Genomic DNA, 22681 nt, shown 5'->3' with positions numbered 1-22681 from the left:
GTGGCCATGAGCCCACCTGACTCTTTAAAAAAGGTCACTTCTTAGAGGGATGTCCCTGCCTGGTGGACCCTATGCGGTATGTCCCCATGGACAGGCAGCCGAGCACATCCCCCAGTCACAAGAACTATGTGGGGACAGAGGGAATAGGAGGGTACAAGGACCTGGAGGGCACTGAGAAAGGCACTGGTAAACAAAGGACTTGGGCTGTCCCTGTACTGCAGAGTCCCTGAGCCCAGGGTCAGTCAGGGACAGAGGCACTGGTGAGGTACGGGGGCAGCAAGGACCCATGTTGTAGACTCAAGCTGGGCACAGAGCTGGACCTATGGCCATCCATAGGGGTTTCTGGGGTGAGGTAGGACCAGGACATGTGTCCAGGTGGGGAATGTGGGACTAGATTACAGTCATATAAACACCATCTGCCTAGCCCCGAGCCCTGCGGTTTTGTTCCTCCTGGGGCCAGCTGCACAGAGATTGCGCAGTCAGAGCAGGGCAGGATGTGCTGGCCGGCAGCTGGCAGGAGGGCAGGGAGCTACAGATGCTGCAGCCTTCAGCAGTGTGGGATCCCTGGACAAGCTGCCACTTGTCCCACACAACTCCAGTGCCACAACCCATTCTTTCCCGGCTCTCCTCACTCCCACATCACCCAAACGTGCAAGCAACTTCCCCTGTTTAATTAGCCCTTCGTTATGGCCAAAGGGAGCTCTGTCACACCACTGGACAACCCAGACTAGCTGGCAGCTGAGGAGCCTGGAGGCCAGGCTCCAGGTGTGGTGGAAGCGAGCGGTTATTTGGAGTAAGGACCTTGCTGTTGCTCAGCACAGGACTTGGGAGGCCTGGAGGGATGAGGAATGGGGCCAGCCCTGTGGGGTGGATCCAGTCCTACAGGTAGAAGATATTGCTGTCCCTCCTCCATCGAAAGACACCACAGGCCAGGTGGGACGAAACAGCCCCTGAGGGGGCCAACAGGGAAGCCATGTTACTTCCCTCCAATTCCACTCTGTGGAGCCACCAAACCTGCCCCACAGCCGTGGGGATGAGCACAGCCTAGACACAGCCTGTGGCTGGACATGGTGTCCTTTCCCCCACCCACCCCCTGGTCCACACTGTGGCGGGGGGCACCATGCAAGGCTTCTGGGCATGACGAGGGGGCACGACTTGGTGCGGAGGTCTTCCCGGACCTTGGTGAGAAAGGTCTGACAACAAACAGAGTAATAAAATATCTGCTTTAATGGGACAGAATATAGGAATATAGATCACAAGTAAATCTTACTCCCCTTCAGGTGCTGGGCACACCTCCACAGATGGGATTTGCGCAGCATGCTACGGGAAAATCTATCCGGGGTCCATCAGTGCTGTGGGAAAGTGGGGTGCCCTGCCTCCAAAGGGATGTAAGATTTAATTGCTATCTCTAGTCCCCTTTTTATTCTGTCTTATTAATAAAACAGCTATTTTATGATGCCACTTGTTGGAGCTTTCTCACCAAGATTCAGAGGCCTGTGCTGTCTCTTCTCCCCGCCCCAGTTGCAGAACATCACCCTGTTTCGCAAGGGCTGAGAGGAAGCCATTTCCCTATCAAGTGACCGGAGCTGAGAAAGAGAAACAAACAGCCCCTGATTGATAGCTTCTCTCCTAAGGTCCGCAGGATCCTAAGACCAGGTCATCGCGGGTGCCCAGCCCTGGACAGGTAACCGGGACGTTCTGGCTCCAGTTCAACCAACGCAGCCCTGCAACTGTGTCTGCAGAAGCCAAGCTGTGGGACGGAAGGTGGCTTGTGGCAACGAGGGCGTATCAGGACCCACAAGAAACCACAGAGCTGCTCGGTGCCTCTGGCCAGCGTCTTCCTCTGAAGAAGCCCTGACTGACCTGAGGACAGGGGGAGCAAAAGGGGCATGATGCTGCCTGTGACCCACATGCTAGCCCTCGGTGAGCGCCAGAGGCTGTGTGGGCTCCCAGAGAGGGACATGAGGCTTCCGGAGACTCCACAGGGATGTTACATGGCTGTTTCTCTTGCAGGTGCTTGGCTGGTGACACAGAGCAAGGCTACGCCAGGTGAGTATCGCGAGGAGGCAGAAGGGGAGTTTGGACACATCTCTGAGCGCCGCCCATCTCCCAGGGCTCTTCCCCAGCCCCACAGAATGAGACTTGCCCTTGTGCGGAGACGGGGCCCAGAGCCAGCTCCAGGCTCACCGTAGGGCAGCTCGGCACTGGGGGCTCCGTCTGTCTGCCTGCCTGCCTGGCAGCATTTCTCTCCCTGTGCAGATGCCCCCAAAATCTCCATCTTCCTGAGGCCACCGGGGGTGATCTCACCGGGAGGCTCCACCAACATCTGCTGCAGTTGCCAGCGTGACAGTGGGAACTTTGTGCTGTACAAGGACGGCTACCAGATCCGTACCCTGGAGCTGCATGGCAGCAGGGCCGAGTTCTCCATCTCTAACGCCACCCACCAGGACGCAGGTGCCTACAGCTGCCATTACATACATGGAGGCACTGTGCTGGCTCGCAGCGAAACCCTGGAAGTCATGGTGCAAGGTGAGGGATGTGATGTTACCCCTTTGCGTGGGGCCAGACGCCACAGGGGCAGACTGGGAAGCACGTCGCTACTTGGCTTCCCCGTCCACATGGTGGGCAGGGTTTTCCCCTCTTCCCGGTCTTGGAGAGGTGGGGACCACCTTCACCTCTGCCTGAGCCAGGTGGTGGGGTCATGGAGATCCTGACGTTCCTGGCACCATGTCAAAGGCCTGCACACCTTCTCATGTCCTCTCCTCTCTCCACAGATTTCCATCTCCCCACACCTGACCTCTCTGTCCTGCCCGGGCTTGAGGTGGCTGCAGGAGCTTACGTGACTTTCCGTTGCACCATTGAACACTCCAGTGCTGCCTGTTACTTGTACCTGGAGGGCCACTTCACAGTGCGCTTAAACCCAGAGGAACGAGAGAATTTCAAACTCCCCCGTGTCAGTAAAGAAAAGGAAGGCCGCTACAGCTGCCAGTGTTTCGCCAAACTTGAATGGTCTGCTGCCAGCCAGACCCTGGATTTGGTGGTGAGAGGTGAGACATCCCCCCAGCCACATCCTACTCTTCTCTTCCTCCCTGGCACCTGCCACATCCCGGGGGAACTAGAAAAGAGGTTGTAGGGGAAGAAAGCCGCTGTGGTAGGGGTCCAAGCAGAGGACTACAGCTTCCTTCAGCTGTGTTTGAGCCTTGCCAACTCCCCAGAGACCCTACAGGTGACCTATAGACCCTATAGACCCAGGGTTGCTAGGCTACCAGCTGGGGGGGGCGGAGGGCGGGCAAGGGGACACCTGGGCCCACACCTACCAGCCTCAGGGAAAGCTGTACATCTCGTCGCAGCCCAGTGGCACTGTCTGGCTGGCAGCGGCAGGTGAGGGCCAGCTCCACGTTCCTCTCCTCCTTCCCCGTCCTTGGTGCCGCTCTGGGGGATCAGCGGCCATGGGCAGGGGGTGTCCCGGGGCAGGGATGTAGTAGGCAGAGCCGGCAGGAGACCTTTGCTCCCTGTGAACTTCCCTTTATCCCTCTTTAGACCAGGAGCTCCCCAGCTTGTCCCCTTGTCCTGGGAGCCCCACGCATACCTCTTCCGTCCCCTCGGGTCCCCTGTTGCACCTTTGCTCTGGCAGCTCCGGGCGGCTCCTCCAAGGTCCCCCACTGACCGTCCCTTCCCCTCCCCTGCAGATTACACCCGGACCAACGGGAGAGGGAGGGGAAGAGCTGGCCCCAGACAGCAGCCAAGAAAAGCAGCAACTGGATTTTCAGGTGAGTGTACCCTCACAGGCATCCTCTCCGCTACAGGAGGGGTTTTCCAACACTTCTATAATAATAACTGCATGCTTCTCCTCAGGATCTTCTCAAATGCGCTATTAGCCACTACTCTTAAGATGCTAATTGGAGTATGCCTTTCTCAGAGGGAGGTGTGGCTTGCTGATTAGCTAGAAGAAGATGCAGATATCCAGAGCCCTGGGGAGAACACAGACAACCAAGGCATTAGTTCATGCTCCCTGCTCGAACTCCTGGACTTTATTCCCACAGATGGCTGACAAACACAGGTGTCCAGGTTTGCACTCACCCTACCCTTCTCTTTCCACTGGACAGTTGGTCCACAAATGGCAGAAGCAGCCAAACATCCAGGACATAAGGAACCTACTCACTGCAAGCTGGAGGAGGACCCAGGTGTTCAGGACTCCCTCAGCCCCCACTTTCCTCATACCCATGGGAGGACAAATGCATGCGGGGTCAAAGCACCCTCAACCTGCTCTAACCTCAAGGTTCCCACCCAGCTGGCAGAAGAACCTAGAGCCCAGGGCACAGGGCCCCACAGAGGAATCTTGTGATGGGTCCCATGGAGGAGCCCAGCTGCCATGCTCCCACACCAGCCTCCATTGGAAGCCACAGCCTTGGTGCCTGTCCTGCTTATAGAGTTCTTGTGCCACTGAGGCAGAGGGCCCTGCTGAGTGGCAGCACTGCATCTTCCTCATTGGAGCCACCCCTCATTTCTATGGTCTCCTGAAGCTCACAGACATCCTGCCCACTGATGTCACATCTGGCCTCAGCCCCTTCTTCCACCCTATTTCACCACAGGGGAGACCACAGACAAGAGAGGCAGGAGCCACATGCTCAGCCTTCCCAGCCTTGAAGGCACATAAGCCTCTATTTTCAAAGGTCGAAAGTCAGGGCACCTGACAGTGAGCCTTCAGCACTGAGCAATGGCATCGTCATCGTGTAGTCTTGGCCCAATTAGATGATCTGGTCACCCCAGGAATTGCCCTTTGACCTCATGGCAGGGATCACCCAACAATTGGAGGTGATGACATGGCAGTTTGGCAACCCCTGGACCCATGATCCCTATCACGCTGTTTCACCTCAACATACCAACACAATCAAACTTTGACTTTGGTGATGGCCTCTGGGCCTACAGCAATGACTCCAGCCTGTTGAAACTTCAAGCCCGTCTTGCTACTTCACCTTCGTCGTGCCCTCTTGAGTCCCCTATGCTCCCCTTGAGACCACCACATCATCCTTGTATTGGGTTTATGTAGCAAAGTTTTGGTAGTGGCAGGGCTGCAGGGGTTGCTTCTGTGAGAAGACACCAGAAGCTGCCCCCATGTCGGCCAGAGATAGTTGCAGCTGGCTTCAAGCTGGACCTGCTGCTGGCCAAAGCCGACCCAATCAGCAGTGTTGGTAGCGCCTCTGTGATAACATATTTAAGAAGGGATAAAAACCACTGTGAAACAGCAGCTGGGAGGGAGGAGGGAGAATATGAGAGAGAAACAGCTCTGCAGACACAAAGGTCAGTGAAGAAGGAGAGGAAGGAGGTGCTCCAGGTGCCAGAGGAGAGATTCCCCTGCAGCCCATGGTGAAGACCATGGTGACGTAGGTTGTTGCCCTGTAGCCCATGGAGGACCACAGTGGAACACAGTGCAGCTGGTGGAGATGCAGCCCATGGAGAGCCCACACTGGAGCAGGCTCCTGGCAGGGGCTGCGGCCTGTGGAGAGGAGTCCATGCAGGAGCAGGTCTTCTGGCAGGACCTGTGGCCCTGTGGGGGACCCACACTGGAGCAGTCTGTTCCTGAAGGGCTGCACCCCAAGTAAAGGACCTATGCCAGAGCAGTTCTTGAAGAACTGCAGCCCATGGGAAGGACCCATGTTGAAGAAATCAGTGCAGAATTGTCTCCCATGGGAGGGTCCCCACACTGGGGCAGGGGAACAGTGTGAGGAGGAAGGAGCGCAGAGACAAAGTCTTACAAGCCGACCCCAACCCACATTCCCCATCCCCCAGCACCACTCGGGGAAGAGGAGATAGAAGAGTCAGGAGTGAAGTTGAGCCCAGGGAGAAAGGAGGGGTGGGAGAAGGTATTTTGGGTTTATTCTTATTTCTCATTACTCTACTCTGTTTAACTGGCAATAAATTAATTTCATTTCCCCAAGTCAAGTCTGTTTTGCCTGTGACAGCAATTGGTGAGTGACCTCCCTGTCCTTATCATGTCCCATGAGATTTTCATTATGTGTCTGTGTCCTGTTGAAGAGGTGGAGTGATAGAGTGGCTTCCTAGGCACCTGGTGGCTAGCCAAAGTCAACCCACCACAATCCTCTAAGCCCCTTCATTGCCAGCTTCACCTTCCACACACCCCAAGTCACCTACCACTTCTCCATGTCCCCTGACCACACTGTTAGTGAAGGCTCTACCAGCACCGCAACATTTATTATTGTACTTTATTTCCCCTGCTCTCAAGGCATGCCAACAGCACATGCCACCCTGTGACTTTCAGCAGCCTTAGACCCCCTATCCGTCCCCAAATCCCTCCTACCTTAGTCCAGCCCTGCTGCAGGGCTGGGCAGTCTGGAATTGTCTGTGGTGAGTCCATGACAGGTCCATGGTGGGTCCATGGTGGTCCCATGGCCCAGTTGCCAGTGCCCCCTCTGTGGGGACGTCCTCACATTCTGTCCACGTGGTCCTGCAGCCTCCCCAGCACTCCTTGCACCTGCTGCAGTATCTCCTCCTCACCCACACTGTCAAAGGCCTCTTTGGGGGTGATGGGGAAGGGGTGGTAACTCGGGTACTGTGTGGCCTTGCCATCCACGCCACAGCCGTGCAACCACTCCACCTTCTTTGCCAGGCCTCTCAGCTTTGGCTCCACTGCTTCCAGCCATTGGGCCAGCCCCACCAGCCCCACTGGGGCCTTAGAGGCCTCACCATGGCAAAGTACAGCAGCCACCAGCGCCTTCTCCAGAGCCTGATGCACCTTGAAGAGGACCCAGTTGGGGCAGCAGTGCCTGATGTCATTGTGAGCTGCCTGCAGGTCATTCTCGGCCTGTCGCAGCCACCGCTGGGCTTCTGGGATGGATGGAGTTGGTTCCATGGCGCTTGCAGTGTTGTACTGGCCACAGAGGTCCTGCAACACCTTTGGCTGCTTGACAGCCCCTGGTTGCCACAAGGTTGCGAGCCTGTGATCCCCATCACCACTCGCCTCTGGCATCAGGCTGTGCCAATCCTTCCATGGCTTCCTTTCTGCCACAGCCTCCTCCTGCAGCTGCTTCTCCAGCTCCGGCTCCAACTCTGGTGCAGCACCAACCAGTGCCACGTCATTCTCCTCCAGAACAAAGACCACATCCTGTGGCTCCTGGCAGACCAGCATTTCACGCAGCACTGACAAGGCGGGTGCTTCCAGCTGTCCACCCAGGATGATATTGATCTCCTGCGCTAGTGTTTCCACGACCCTCAGCTGGTGCCGGTTCAGCACCATATCTGCATGCCGGATGTAGAGGAGTCGCTGGGCACCATCAGACAGGCTCACATGGATGACCCGTGGCTGGGAGCTGCCCTCCACCTTTGCACCATGGTGGATCAGCACAGTGCGGATGTCCTTGCAGCACTGCACTTTCAGCTGCTCCACTGCAAAGCCACCATCCCCCTCCATTCTTGCCATAGCCCTGTGACTCTGCCACCGGAGCAAGGCTTCCAGCCCCATCCTAAACCATGGTGATACCAGGAGGGTCTGCAGACGCCTCTGCCCAGGGCAGTGAGAACCATAGCAACATAGCTGCAGACCGCCCTCCTCCAGCTGCTGCTCTGTGACCTCTGAAAGCGCCCGTGGCCGCAGGTGCTGTGGTAGCATTTGCAGCAGCCACCAGGCATTACACCCGGTCACTGGCAGTTCAGCGATAAACACAAAAGTCTTCTCCAAGATCCTAAAGGTACTTGAGGACACGCAGTCATTGAAGTATAGCCTGTGGGATGGCTCTAGGCAGTCAGCAGTGCTTAGCAAGTACAGCTCAGTCACAGTGGAGAAATCGGGGGGCTCCTGTGCCTCCCGCAGCAGCTGGAAGAAGTGCTGTGTGGCCAGCAGGACTGTCTTCTTCTGGGTAGTATTGAGGGTCCCACTCACATGGCTCTCCTGGTAGACTTGGGCCAGGACATGGCTGTAGTGAGTTAGTGTGGGGAGCAGGACCACCCCAAGGTGTTTCAAGAGGTCTCCATAGACAGCCACGCGTGGGTCAGGCGTGAGGAGGTAAGGGTAAAAGTCAGCCTCATCTGGGAGTGATGTCACCACTTGACACGGCATGGCCATGTGCTCTGACTTGGCCAGCACCACAGGCAACTTAGCAAGGTGCTCTGCATCTACCTCCTTCAGATGGATCTGTAAGAATTGGTACACTTTCTTGAGCACTCTGACCCGTGTATTCACCTGGTGAGGCGTCTGGCATGTTGCCCTGCACACCTGCTCCAGGTTGGCCACCACCAAGGCAGTGGGTATCTCTACACAGACTCCCATGGCCTCCAGCTCGTCCTGCTTGAGCTCCAAGGACTTCGGCAGGATGGTGGCTGATGTCCACAGGAGCTCAGCCACATCTTCTTTGCAGCAGTAAACGCTGCCCTTCAGGGCCACAGGCTTCCTGCAGGCTGCAAAAGGGGGATGGAGGCTCATCAAATCTGGGGGGATGTCCAGTGGAGGCAGGAAGTGGATTGAGGCAATTTGTTGTAGGAAATGCTTTGGCAATGGATTCTTCAACAGGCTAACAAGCTGTTGGTGCATCTCCTGCTGTCGCGCCAGCAGCTCTTCAGTGTGGCACCTAGCCTGAGTGGCTTCATGCTCTATCTCCTGGGCCAGTGCCACAAAATCCTCCACAGAGAGGTTGGTGCAGACACCTGCCTCAAGCAGGAAGCCCTGAGCAGCATTCTGGTTGTAACCTAGTTCCTTAAAGAAAGACTCAGGGACAAAGCGGTGTTGGAGCCGCAGAGTGCAGAAGGAGGGTGTGTTGTCATAGAAGTAGGAGGCCAGGCGCAGCACACCGTTGGCATCGGGTATAAAGGCCACAGTCTGAAAAGCTGCCACATCATCTTTGTTGAACTTAATTTTATAGTGGTGTCGCAGGGTAAGGAACAAGCGCACAGCTTCCATAAGCTCTGCAGCTGTGAGCTGGGACAGCCGGGGCAGCACCACGGTCAAGAAGAGCTGCTGGTCATCTATGAGCTTCCACTGCAAATTCTCGTGCAGATTCAGGTAGATCTTGTCTGCTGTGAGCAGCAACATGCCCTTCTCCAGGTTGTACAGGGCTTGGACACCCAGGGGCAGTTCTGAGAAATGGCTTTTGAGCAACAGCACCTTGCGGTAGGATGCCACAGGTACATAGCCCCCACCATACTTCCGAAAGAGAGGCAGGAGCTTGAGCTGCTCCAGTGCCACCAAATCCAGTTTTCCCTGCACAAAGTACAGCAGGAATAAAACATCTCTCTCATTTAAGTCCCTCCAGCGGAGATCATCTCTGGTGGCCGCCAGCTGGGCCACCACAGCCTTGGGCTCTGTGGCCTGCAGTGTCCTTTTCTTCAGGTAGCTGTAGGCAAAACAAAAAGGCAGCAGGGACTTCTGGAGCACAGGGATGCCCAGTTTGTGCAGCACCTTGGCCACCTCTGAGTCACAGTTAAAAAGAACACTGGGGAGGGAGGATAGTGCCAGTAGCTGCTTCGAGTCTCTTTCATAGCCCTGAACAGGCAGCACCACCGTATCCCGGAGACCATCCATGAATGAATCCATGCCCTCCGCTGTGTTGACCACAGCACTGAATAACTTCCACAGCTCCTTGAGCCACTCCTCCTCTGTGGTCCTCTTCAGCTGACCCAGTGCCTCCTGGATGAGTGGTATCACCTCCAGGAGGCCAAGGTCCTTCACAAAGCAAGGCAGGGTCAAGTCAGAAATTAACTTATCAGCAAAGCGATGGCTTTGGTGGGGGAAGAGGTGGGCAAAGGTGTTTTTGAAGACTGGGTGGTGGGTGCTGAGGGCATTCAGGCAGCCATCATGTGTGGCCAACAAGGGCAGGCCTTCCAGTTCTGCATTGACCTGAAGGAAGTATTTCAGCAGGACAGAACAGCTCCTTGGGGTCTTCAGGGGTGTCTCAGCCAGCACGCAGGGCAGGGGGCTGGCCAGGGCCTGGAGGAAGCACCGGAGAGAGGCTGGCTGCAAGGCAACAGCCTGCACTTGGGCTTCAATGAATCCCTTATAGATCAGCTGCAGCTGGGCAAATGATGGCACCAGGTTCATGTTCAGGTGCTGCAGCACCTCCTGGAGAGCTGGATCAAGCTTCTCCTGGAGGAAGTATGGCTCTGTTAGCACATCCCCACCACCTGGACATGCCCAGGTCAATGTCACCATGCTGTCAGGGGGCTTCACATGGTACACTGGCACCAGGGGCAGGCGTTCATGACTGAGGTGCCTGTAGACATTCCTCACCAGGTCCTGAAAGGTAGGGAGCACCTCTGTAACAGTAGGGAAGAACTGGAGGTAGTGGGAGACAAGGTGCTTCTGGCAGACCTTCAGAGACCTGAACTGGAGCCCTTCAGGCCCCAGGGCTTTCCACTGCCTGGTGAGAAAGGCACAGTATAGTGGAGTCACCAAGTGACGGAGCAAGAAGTCATTCCAGGCTGCCTCTGTGCTGCCTGGGTCCTGGCAGAGATTGCGTCTGGCCGCATTCACAGAGAAGTTGGCATTGATGTGCACAGGCAGCCCTGTGGTCAGCGGCAGTGGCAGGGTGCAGAAAGCTTTGCTCTTGACTTTGTTCAAGTCCAATGGTGTCAGGCAGCCAGCCACAGTCCCATAGGGCATCTGCCCAGGCACTGGAGACTCCTCAGCCCCTTCCTGCACCCCAATTTGGGAGATCACCCTCCACATGGTGCTGGCCCTGGACTTGCTGGTTTTGACTCTCATGATATAGGAGACAGAGGTGGGGCCAAACCCATCCATGGCTTGGCTCAATCTCATTTGGAAAGCCTGTCTTAGCTCTGCATCACTATCTGTCAGCTGTGTGGCCACCCGCAGCTTCTCCAACATCTGCCCCCCATCTGGGGGGATCTCAGAGAAGATCACGGTGCGGAGGTGCCGGAGGAAGAGCATCAAGTCCTCACCTTCCTCAGCCAGTACTGTCTCCACAGCCATGATGTCTTGGTCCCGCACAACCATGTCGGATACCTTGGAGATGGCAGGTCCAGTTGCAGTGCGGAGGGGCAGCCGGAAAAGGACACCCTGGTTCAGGTTGAAGAACGAAGGTAGGAAGGTGCCATAAATGTCTGGAAAGGTCCTCTTGAATTCATGGTGGACAGCAAACATCCCGCCAGGCCTCTCAGTTGTGGCTCCGGGCACGTAGTAGAGATGGGGGTCAAAGACACACAGGGCACTGTCTCCAGTAAGGAAGGCTGGGCAGTCAGTAAAATGAAAGACAGTGTTGAAGCCAAGGCCATATTTGCCTGTGACGTCCTGCCGGCCTCGCTTGCCACCTACCCCCAGTTGCTGAATGCCTTCAATGTCCTGCTGCTGGAAGGGTCTGTCACTGTAGATGCAGAGGGCAGGGCCCTGCAGGAAGTTCCAGTTCTCACTGAAAGTGGTATCCACGGGGTGCTGCCGGCGGTCCCACACAAAATGCACAAGCCCCGCACCAGCATCATCTGCATTCTGGAGCAACTCTTTCACCATATCGCAAGGGGCTGCTGAGTACTCACCCAAGATGTTCTTCAGCCGTGTAGGCAAGTCTTCATGGGCACCAAATGGCTGCACCCAGAGGCTCAGATCTGCAGTGAGCAGGCGGCTCTTCTCCAGTGCCCGGTGGCGTGTAGTAGGCACCCCAAAGTGCAGGGCTGTGGCTCGGCACAGCTGTTCATGACACAGCAGGACATCTCTGTCCACTGGCATCCATGGTGTATCATTGAAGTGGAGCTTGTCCCGTGGACGCAAAATGCCCTCCTGGTCAGGTAGAAAGAGTTGCTGGGTCTGGTAGGCATCTGGCTTTTTGTCAACTGCCATCAGGCCACAAGACACCAGCCTCAAGGCCAGAGCCAGCTCTGCAGCAGGCAGTGGCTCTCCAGCATGCATCTCTGCCAGGATGCAGAGCACCTGGGCGTAATCATCCCAGGTGAATGTGTGGCGCAGGCCTACACACTCCCAGAGCTGGCTGTAGTGTTGGTACTGCTCTGGGAGCTGGTGAAGATATGGGGCAGCCTTAAATAACAGCATCTTAGCCACAGCTGTGACCGGCATAAAGCGGGAGCCCACCAAGATAAAGGGCTCCCCTTGGGCCACTGCAGAAGCCACCTCACCCCAGCTGGCGTGATCTCTCTGGAGCAGCTCATGTAGGTAACTGTAGCAGCAGCAGGCACTCTCCTGCAGGGTCTTCAAAGGGAGAGCGTTGGAGCTACAGCTCAGTGCCTTCAGCTGCTCAAGGACTGTAGCTGCTGGTGGCTGCCGGTCCAGCCCCAAGAAGGATGCAACCTCCTTGGGAAGGCTGAATTTTTTTCCCAGCACTTTAGGAGCCAAGGTAGCATGGACAAGTCCCACTAGTGGGGCATGGAGGTGATGGTAGAGCTGGGCAGCTGGCAACAGCACATGTTCACCAGTTGGCAGTGTACCGGGGAGGAAGGGCACAGTCTGGAAAGCTGCCTGAATGGTGTTGTTCACCCTCTCCTCCACTGCATCCTGAAGCAGCTCAAGGATGCAGGTAGCCCTCTGACAGCCCTGGGCACAGTCCTCAGTCCAGATAAGCTGCACTGTCTTTGCCCGCTCCAGCAGCTCAGGCAGGGTTACTGTGTCCTTAACCATGCCCAGCCTCTCCAGACGGCTTAGTCTTTCTGGGGAGAGGAAGGCATCCCCAGTGGGGAAGCGCCCATCCTTAGGGTCATATAAAGAGGCAATGCGGCCTCTGGGATGCACCAGGCAATTGATGAGCTGCAGGTGGCCGTGAGGGGTGGCAGGAATACAGGGCACTCTCTGCAGCACTTTGTCCACATCATCATGGGACATATCCAGCGCATGGAGAAGCAGTGGGTCCCGGTCAACAGCCAACAGGTCTTTCAAGTTGGGAAGCACAAGCTCGCAGTGAAAGCGGGGCCAGTCATAGGTGCCAGCATCCGCTGCCTTCCCAAGGCCCCTCCGCACCTTCTCTGGCAAGGTCACAGCTAACCAGGGATGGGGCAGGGTGGTGGCAAAGACACGCTTTGCCACAGCACCCAGCTTGGGGTGTCTGACCACAGCCTGGTGAAGGAAGCGGGCATCTTGCAGTGAGCACCATGAGTAGCCATCAGAAAAGAGCCTGGGGCCATCCCTGGCTGCCACAGCATGGTAGAAACCAGTCACAGCTTCCGTAAATGGGTAACGGGCAGTGTCAGTGTCTGGCCAGAAGACATGATATTCATAGTTCTTCAACTCACCTGCCTCATGCATGGTGCGGAGGTGGTCAAGCGCCCGGAGCCAGGCAACTGGCACGGCATTGCGGAGCAGCACCCGGTTCCACTCACCCCGCTCTGCTGTGTCCCACAGCCCCTTGCGGTTTGAGAGGATGCTGAAGGCCCCATGCACGTGGATTGGCAGCCCTGAGGTAATTGGCATGGGAAGGTGGCAGAAGACTTGCCCCTCCTCAGCACCCAGATGTGGGACCCACTTGCCATCTGCAGTAAGGGCAAGGGGAAGGGCCACACCAGCCATGGGAGGTAGAGGATGGAGCCCTGCCTCTGTGTTCCGGTGAAACAGTTCCAGCAACTCCCCATCATCCTTACACACCAAAACTAGGTAGTGCCATGTGGTCTTGGATGCCTCCTCACGGGCTGTAAGCTGCCTGATGGCTGCCCAGCTTGAGGGTTCCCCAGAGGACCCCAAGTCTCGGATCTCCTTTTGCCACAGCATGGCCAGAGGCACGGTATCCTCTGCAGAGGCAGCCATGTCTGGCAGCATCTCCAGGGACATCTCCCTCACCCTCTGCAGGAAGAGCAGCAGGAGTCGGTTCGAGCCAAGGAAGCTGGTGCCAAGGGACTGGATGCGCTCTGTACCAAAGGCCTCTGAGCAAATCTGTGATGTCACAGCTTCCTCTTCAGTGCGAAAAGGCAGGCGGAAAAGGCTCCCTGGAAAGGGTTCTGGCTCAGGCAGGTGGCACCCAAAGACACCATGGTACGGCCAGAACTGCTCAGCAAAGGCACGGAGGATGCGTGGTCGGCTGGAGAAGTCCAGGCGGATGCCAGGGCAGCCGGCCCTGGGGATGTGCTTGGCCAGGTGGGTGCCATTGGGATCAAAGATGAGCAGTGTCTCCCCACTCAGCACTGCTGGCACATCTGTGACACGGTAGACAGAGCTGAAGCCCAGCCCAAAGCGCCCGATCTGGCCTGCCTGGCCCTCCTTCGTAGAAGCCCCAACCCGTGTGATGTTACGGAGGTCATCCTCCGTGAACAGGGCATTGTTGTAGGCCCAGAGGGCTGGGCCATGGCAGGCAGCCATGCCAGGGTCCAGCAGCCCAGAGGTGGCCTTTCTGGGGTGTCGGAGGTCCAGGAGGAAGCGGCACACAGTAGCTCCAGCATCTTCTGCATTCTGGACAATCTCTGTGAAGAGGTCACCCTCCTCACCATACTCCTGGAGGATGTTGTGAAGCCGTAAGGTGATGGGCTCTGAGGGGCCGCAGGCTGTAAATGGCTCCAGCCCTAGCACCCGCGTGCTGAGCAGCTCCGTGCCGAGGAATCTGGCCGTGCTGCATGGCACTGCCTCATGTACCACCTCCTGAACATCCTCCTCTGCCTCCAGCTCCATGTCCAGGTACACAGTAGAGGCAGCCGGGCGGAGGGCAAAGCCTGAGCCATCCAGAATCCTCACAGGAATCGGCACTGTGCCCTCGCCATGGTGCCCCTGGCTCTTAAGCCACTCCAGGACAGCTAGAGCCACCTCCAACTCTGCTGCAGTGCCAGCTCTTGAGCTGCGTGTGTCTATGTCTTGGCCCAGGCGGCGCAGAGCTGCAACCACCCTCTCCTCACTCACCCTTGCCTCCACCCCCCAAGCCCTAAAGAGGCAGCTATAGGGCAGGAAGTCAGGGGGCACGCAGGGCACCAGCATCCCCAGCTCCAGCTTCTCTGGATAGCCCAGCACAGCATCACATGGCAGGACAAACCCAGCACCAGTCCACACGACAGCATCATCCGGAGCAGCCCTAAAGGTCTTCAAGTCTTCCTGCATGTGCTGGTAGACAGGCCGGAGTGCAGGACCTACCTCATCCATGTTGCTGCATGCTGCCAGCTGTCTTAGTTGCTCCCACACTCTCTCTGGCGGTGGTGTCTGGCTCAGCCCCAGCTTCTTCTCTGCCTCTGGCACAAAGGCACCAGTCAGGTGCATGGCAAGCCCCACCAAGGCCTGGTACTGGGTGGACCGCAGCTCCTTGGGGGGCAGGAAGGGCTGCCCAGGATTTCCAGTGCATTTGGAACGAGGCACCCATGGCAGCTCCTGGAGCTGCCTGAGCTTTTCAGCGCTGAAGCCAGCCAGTTCCTTGGGGCAGTTGCAGACCTCGATCAGTGCCTGAGCCCTGTCCAGAGCCGCTGCGTCACCCTTACTCACACTTGCTGCAGCCTCTAGGATGTCTGAAGGCACGAGGCAGCCCTCACCATGCCGCAAACCCAGGGCTTTCAAGGCACGGAGGACAGGCGGACTGTGGAAGGCAGCAGGAGGAAAGTGCTCAGGGCCCAGCAGTGCCTGCAAGGTGCTCTCGCAGGGGTCGTAGAGGTCTTGCGGGCATTTGGGGCCGTTGGGAGTCTCCAGGAAGGCCAGCCTGCTGCAGGCCTGCTGCAGTGAGGGGCTCTGTGCAAAGAGGATGTCTCCATGCTGCAGCACCCAGAGCAGCAGAGCCTGTATCTCAGCTGCCCGCCCTGCATAGGCGCCCTCGGCCACGGCGTTGATGGCCTCCAGCGCCATGTGGGCTGCACTGATGAGGGGCCTCTGAAGCCGCCCCAGGAGCCGCCGGTCAACTTCATCCCGGCACTGCAACATGGCCTTCGGCAGCACCACATCTCTCGGCAGTTCCAGCTCTGGCTCCAGCGCTGGGGTGGCACCGGCTGGTACCAGCTCCATGGGCTGCGGGGTGGCCAAGCACGGCAGTGCGATGAAGAGGGGCAGAGCAGCCAGTGTGTCCCTGTCCTGCTTTGTCAGGGATGGGATGTCTGCCAGGTAGAGCCGGAGGGTGAGCACATCTGCAGCAGGCAGTAAGGCCAGGTGGGAGGCCACACTTGAAGTCCCCTGCCTGCCTAGGGCCCGCAGGGCATTGAGTGGGGATGGAGGCAGGACATAGTAGGGCAGGGAGCGATGCCACATGCCTGGCGGCACCACTGAACAACCCAGGACCTCCAGGACAGAGGCCACAGCAGATGGCAGGCACTGGTCCTCCCATGCCTGGAAGATAAGACTGGACTGGGGTATCAGTGGAGCCAGACGGATGCTGGGGGTATCCAGTTGGGACAGGGGGATGAGAGGGAATCCCTCCAGAGGGCCTAGGTCTTCCACGTGGCTGGCCAGGAATCTCCACAGGGCTGGGAACCAGGAGGCTGGAGGCTGGGGGAGGCCTTGGGCTGGGCACCAGGTCACTGGGGTTGAAGACTGGGATGTCCAGGTCAGGGGCAGAGCCGAGCGTAGGGTCTGGACAGTCACGGCTGGGTCCAGCAGAACCAGGTTGGGGAAGAGACCTGTGTGTAGGAGGCAGAGGCTGGACAAGCAGTACATGGGACCTGGGACCTGGCAGAGGGACGCAGGATGTTGGGGAAAGAACCTGAGATCTGCAGGGCATGGGGGGCCCCCATACTGGGGATGGGAGGACCTGGGCTCTGGAGGGACAGCGGATACGCTAAGTAGGAGGAACAGGGCATCCCCAGACCGGTGGTGATACAGGAGATCTGAGGGAAAGAGGTGTTAGGGGGACCAGTATTGGGATCCTCAGATGGGAAACACAGAGAGACCCAGGATCCGAGGGAGCACAGATGGGACGGAGGAATGTGGGAAGAACAGCAAGGACAGGCGAGTCCCCAGAGACACAGGGAGATGCAGGATAGGAGAGGTGGCCCTGGGCTCAGACAACACACCCCAAAATGGAGAGCGGCAGTGAGACTCAAGATCTGGAGTGCTGTTGAATGGATGGGGGAAGCCATGAAAGGGACCTCAGGCACGATCAGGGACCCCAGCTGTGTACAAGGAATATCAGTGTGGTACAGGGCAATATTGGGCCTGCAGAGGAGCCCAGGGGTGTACAAGTGTGCCTAGGGACGTTGGGGTTTAGAGGGAGATTAGGGGATCCAAAGGTGGGCCAGGGCCCCCGTCTCTTACCCGCCTTGGCAATGCCTCGCAGGAGGCTGTCCAAGCCTGGCTCCAGGTCTGAGGGCACAAAGGACCCGGCCAGGCCGGGCAGGAGCTCCCTGTGGGAACAAACAGAGGTGCTGGGGAACTAGAGGGGTAATGGGGGGCAGGCAGCTTCCTGGACACCTGGCTCAGCTGCCACTCGGTGTGACTGGGGGAGAGGATGAGGGTGGTGAGGTACCCAAACGTCGAGGTTTGACCCTGGCTCCACTTTCAGCTCAAGAGCGGGAGCTGCACCCTGGGCAACCAGCTCACCTGCCCACTCCTGCAGGGAAGGGGGCTGCCTGGGGATGCGGCCTCACCTGGGGCAGTCGGACGTGTCCATGTAGACAATGGCTGACGCAGTCCCAAAGGCCACGAAGGTCCCATCGGCACGAGGCAGGAGGGGGAGACCCCGCAGCTCAGCATGGCACCCATCCCTGGCCACGTAGCGCAGCAGGGAGAGCCGGTCGGCAGCTGGGAGGCCTACGGCCCCGTGGTGCCGCAGCACCTCCCGCACATGGCCCGCCGTGGCCTCCCGCATGCCTTCTGCCATCCCCAAAGCCAGTGCCCTCCGGACGTGGGCTGGGACATCAGCCACTGGCTCCCCAGCTGCCACCAGCAAGGCCTGGACCACCCGCCGTGCAGCCACATCGCCTCCAGCCTCCGGCAGCAGCACAGCCTCAGGGGGCCGCAGCCGCCCTGTGGCTCCCTCCGTGGCTGGCACCAGGGTGTGGGCAGCCGCCAGCTCCCGGCAAACATGGGTCACCAAACTGCGGATGCGGCCACTGTTGGGCGTGCACTCTGGGTCTGGCCAGATGCTGTACGATTCTGTGCCAGGCAGAGCTGTGACCACGACAGCCATGTGGCCGTAGACCCGCGGCAGAAGGCCAAGGAGCAGCAGAGCATTCCAGCGGGCGTCTTCCGTGCCCTCCTCACCCTCCTCGGGCCAGCGGAGGTGGCGGCGGTCATCGGAGAGGGCAAAAGGGGCGCTGGCATGGACGGGCAGCCCTGTGGCCATCTCCTCCGTGGCTGGCAGGGGTAGGAAGCAGCACAGCCGCCCTTGGCAGGGCCCATGGAGAGGGTGCGCCAGGCTCAGCTCGGGGCAGCACCCCAGCCCTGCGCCCAGTGCCACAGCTGGCCCCTCTGTTGCCCTGCCCGTGCCCACCAGCCATTCACTCCCATCTCCCACCCCATCCCCATGCAGGGCCACCAGGCGCCATGCCAGACTCATCCCCGCATCCCCTGATGGCCCTGGGACAGGGAGAGGTTGAGAGGATGCCGCAAGGGTCCCCACGAGGGTCTGGACCCCATCAGGGGCCACGCGGTACAGGGCCATGCGGCGGACATGGCGGAGGAAGAGGAGGGCAAGAGGGGCCTCAGTGAGGAAGGTCTGGAAAAGGCTACAGAGGCGCTCAGGATTGGAGACCCCTGCAGAAATTCCCGAGGGTTGCCGGCGGAGGGGGAAGCGGAAGAGGGTGCCCCGGGCAGAGTCACGGTGCTGTCCCACAGCTTCTAGGCCAGCCCAGAAGGGCTCAAAAAGGCCAGGAAGGTCCTGGGCTGCAGAGACATCCCAGCGGGCACCGGCAAGTAGCAGCACCTGGCATTCCGGGTCCAGTACCCCCAAGGACGGGGGGCTCAGCACACCTGGCAGGTCTGGGGATATGGGAACCATGAGGTAACAGCAATGGCAAGGACACCACTGCCTCCCCAGATCGTCCAGACCCATCAGTGCCCCAAGTGCCCACCCAGTACCCTCAAATTCAACCCCACAGTGCCTCCCATGATCCCAAACTTAATCCCAATTCATCAGTCCCCCCTCAGTTTGCCGCTGCAGCCTTGCCCTCCACTGCCACCCAGCCTCCCCCCAGCCTCCTGGTGCTCCAGGTTTCCTCACTTCAGACACATCCCTCCACTTTGCACTCCCTCAGTGCCCCCCCAGTACTCCACAGCCCTGTAGTTCAGAGCCTCCAGTACAGCCCATGTCCCCAGTTCAATTGCAGTTGAGGCCCCCAGTGCCGCTCACCAGTGAGGTGGTAGACAGAAGTGAAGCCCAGGCCAAAGCGCCCCACGGTGCTGGGGTCCTTCTGCTTGTGAGACACCCCTGGGCGCAGGAGCCCTGTCCAGTCCCGGGGGGACATCACGGCATCATTGTAGGCCAGCAGTGCTGGGCCTGGGGGGTCAGGACCATGGGTTAGGGGAAACCTGGGACACGTACAACCCACACTCAGTGTCCCCACAGTTTCAGTCCCCCCTCCAGTCCCACAGAAACCTCCTCAGTGCCCCCACTACCTCCGAGTCCTCCCAGTAGCCTCAGTGCCCCCAGCACATCCCAGAACACCTCATTGGTTTCAGTTCCCCGAGTTCCGCTCTGATCCCTCTTCAATTCTTCAATAGTATCCCCCAATCCCTCCCAGTGCCTGCCAGTGCCAGCCCTGTGCTTCGTCCAGACTCTCCCGGTGCCCGTAGCGCCTCTCACCCTGGGTGCCCTCCAGGCCCCCTCCGGTGATGTCAAACTCCCGCTCGTCAGACACAAACACAACTTCATTAGCGCCAGCATCGTCCGCGTTCTGCACCAGCTCCTGGGTTAAGAGAATCAGTGCCTGAACAGCTGGTCCCCCTAGCCCCCAGAGAAAAAGCACTGACCCACTCTCCCAGCTGGGCAGCAAGGTCCAGGGACTGGTGCTGGGCAAGGACTACCGCCCTCCTCAACTGCCTGGGGTCTGTATGCCCAGCTGGGCAAGAGGGCCCAGGTGGCTGGGTTCCCTGGGGGTCTCACCTTAAGGATCTGCCCCCCGTCAGGGTACTTCTGCAGGATGCTGTGCAGGTAGTCAAGGAAGATGGGTGCCTGTTGGCAGAAGGCCTCCCTGCAAAGTAGACAGAAGGGGGGGCGGGGGGGGGCTCCATGGGTAACCAGGATCCCCATGTCCTCCTCAGATCCCCCAAGATGCCCCCCTCCTTGGGGGACAACGGACCCTATCTCCTCCCAGGACCCACTGAAACAACCATCTCCAAGGACTCACACACACACACCTCCCCAAGTCCCCCATCTCTTCCTGGGATCCTCCAGCAACCCTGAAACTCCCCCATATCCCCCCAGCAAGCCCTGAGCCCCCCGTAATCCCCACCTCCTTCAGTAAGCCTTCCGGTCTCGCCACTAAGCCCGGAGCCCCCCAGTCCCACCAATAGCCCCCAGTGACCGCCGGAACCCTCCAGCCGTTCCCCTTGTGGCCCCATAAAACCCCGATAACACCCCAGTGCCCCCCCGCCAGCCCCACTCACGCTTTCGGCTGCTTGAGGGCCATTTCGGAGGCTGCAGAGGGTCCGCCTGCGTCCCCGCCGATGAGGTGCCCCCAGATGCCCCGGGATGCCCGGGTCCTCCCGGCTCCGCGGCCCTGGCCCCGCCCCCCCCGGCCGAGTAGTTTCGTTTCTCAGTCGCGCAGGGCTCGTTGCTCTTCCCCAGACCCAGAACCGAAGCATGGAAGGGAGGGGGGGATGGGTGGAAGGCTCAGGGTCAGGAGGGTACAGCGATGGGTGGTAGGTGGGGCCCGGGGCCATGGCTATGGGGCAGGGGCCATAGGTCTATGGCTATGGGGCAGGGCCCGCAAGACCGTGGCAGTGGAATGAGATCCGCTAGGGTATGGCAGTGGGGCAAGGTCCATGGGGATATGGCTATGGGGCACGTGGCCATGGGGCCATGGCAATGGCATGGGAACCATGGCTATACAGCTATGGGGTGATGGAGTTACGTGGGGCATAGCTGTGGGGTGGGATTGATCTGAGCAGGGCCACATCACTATGGCATGTGGGGACATAGAGACATAGCTATGGGGTAGAATTGCTACGGGTCAGGGAGACACTGGGATGCGGCTATATGGTGGGTGCATGGAGGACATGGCAGTGGAGTGGGAGAACATGGAGACATGGAAGTGGGGCAGGGAGGATGTGGAGCATGTATATGGGTGATAGGTACATGTGGGGCATAGCTATGGGGTAGGGAGGACTTTGGGACAAGTCTGTCGGATGGGATTGCTGTGGGGTGGGGGGGTACATGGCCATTGGTTGAAGGGCTATGGTGGGATTCATATAAGGAAGTCTTAGCAGGTGTCTTCCAGCTCCCCGTGCCACTGGTCAAAAGGAGACTCTGGGTGGCCATGAGCCCACCTGACTCTTTAAAAAAGGTCACTTCTTAGAGGGATGTCCCTGCCTGGTGGACCCTATGCGGTATGTCCCCATGGACAGGCAGCCGAGCACATCCCCCAGTCACAAGAACTATGTGGGGACAGAGGGAATAGGAGGGTACAAGGACCTGGAGGGCACTGAGAAAGGCACTGGTAAACAAAGGACTTGGGCTGTCCCTGTACTGCAGAGTCCCTGAGCCCAGGGTCAGTCAGGGACAGAGGCACTGGTGAGGTACGGGGGCAGCAAGGACCCATGTTGTAGACTCAAGCTGGGCACAGAGCTGGACCTATGGCCATCCATAGGGGTTTCTGGGGTGAGGTAGGACCAGGACATGTGTCCAGGTGGGGAATGTGGGACTAGATTACAGTCATATAAACACCATCTGCCTAGCCCCGAGCCCTGCGGTTTTGTTCCTCCTGGGGCCAGCTGCACAGAGATTGCGCAGTCAGAGCAGGGCAGGATGTGCTGGCCGGCAGCTGGCAGGAGGGCAGGGAGCTACAGATGCTGCAGCCTTCAGCAGTGTGGGATCCCTGGACAAGCTGCCACTTGTCCCACACAACTCCAGTGCCACAACCCATTCTTTCCCGGCTCTCCTCACTCCCACATCACCCAAACGTGCAAGCAACTTCCCCTGTTTAATTAGCCCTTCGTTATGGCCAAAGGGAGCTCTGTCACACCACTGGACAACCCAGACTAGCTGGCAGCTGAGGAGCCTGGAGGCCAGGCTCCAGGTGTGGTGGAAGCGAGCGGTTATTTGGAGTAAGGACCTTGCTGTTGCTCAGCACAGGACTTGGGAGGCCTGGAGGGATGAGGAATGGGGCCAGCCCTGTGGGGTGGATCCAGTCCTACAGGTAGAAGATATTGCTGTCCCTCCTCCATCGAAAGACACCACAGGCCAGGTGGGACGAAACAGCCCCTGAGGGGGCCAACAGGGAAGCCATGTTACTTCCCTCCAATTCCACTCTGTGGAGCCACCAAACCTGCCCCACAGCCGTGGGGATGAGCACAGCCTAGACACAGCCTGTGGCTGGACATGGTGTCCTTTCCCCCACCCACCCCCTGGTCCACACTGTGGCGGGGGGCACCATGCAAGGCTTCTGGGCATGACGAGGGGGCACGACTTGGTGCGGAGGTCTTCCCGGACCTTGGTGAGAAAGGTCTGACAACAAACAGAGTAATAAAATATCTGCTTTAATGGGACAGAATATAGGAATATAGATCACAAGTAAATCTTACTCCCCTTCAGGTGCTGGGCACACCTCCACAGATGGGATTTGCGCAGCATGCTACGGGAAAATCTATCCGGGGTCCATCAGTGCTGTGGGAAAGTGGGGTGCCCTGCCTCCAAAGGGATGTAAGATTTAATTGCTATCTCTAGTC

At 58.5% G+C, this 22681-nt stretch overlaps 2 protein-coding genes across 4 annotated transcripts; one reads left to right on the top strand and one right to left on the bottom strand.

The window, feature by feature from the left end:
* Nucleotides 1–1550: 1550 nt before the first annotated feature.
* Nucleotides 1551–4345, top strand: LOC142064044 (natural cytotoxicity triggering receptor 1-like). 3 transcript variants are annotated; one of them, XM_075108568.1, is made up of 6 exons: nt 1551–1923; nt 2014–2049; nt 2260–2529; nt 2775–3047; nt 3690–3770; nt 4107–4345. In XM_075108568.1, exons 1-6 carry the CDS (start codon nt 1890–1892, stop codon nt 4343–4345), a joined length of 933 nt encoding a protein of 310 aa, XP_074964669.1. In that variant the 5' UTR covers nt 1551–1889. The 3 variants fall into 3 exon arrangements, with proteins under 3 accessions (XP_074964669.1, XP_074964671.1, XP_074964670.1); XM_075108570.1 differs by lacking the exon at nt 4107–4345 and adding an exon at nt 3920–3996; XM_075108569.1 differs by lacking the exon at nt 4107–4345 and adding an exon at nt 3856–3968.
* A 1595-nt stretch (nt 4346–5940) lies between these two features.
* LOC142064043 (sacsin-like) lies at nt 5941–20684 on the bottom strand. The gene is made up of 7 exons (XM_075108567.1): nt 20402–20684; nt 19899–19986; nt 19599–19701; nt 19146–19292; nt 17443–18775; nt 17111–17199; nt 5941–16476 (listed from the first exon to the last, which is right to left on the bottom strand). The coding sequence occupies exons 1-7, from the start codon at nt 20422–20424 to the stop codon at nt 6446–6448; spliced, it is 11814 nt and encodes a 3937-aa protein (XP_074964668.1). The 5' UTR covers nt 20425–20684; the 3' UTR covers nt 5941–6445.
* Nucleotides 20685–22681: the final 1997 nt, after the last annotated feature.

Source organism: Phalacrocorax aristotelis, chromosome 13 (assembly GCF_949628215.1).
Source record: "Phalacrocorax aristotelis chromosome 13, bGulAri2.1, whole genome shotgun sequence".
Lineage (NCBI taxonomy): Eukaryota > Metazoa > Chordata > Aves > Suliformes > Phalacrocoracidae > Phalacrocorax > Phalacrocorax aristotelis.
The sequence above is the reverse complement of the archived record's forward strand: the minus strand, read 5'-3'. Positions and strand labels throughout refer to the sequence as shown.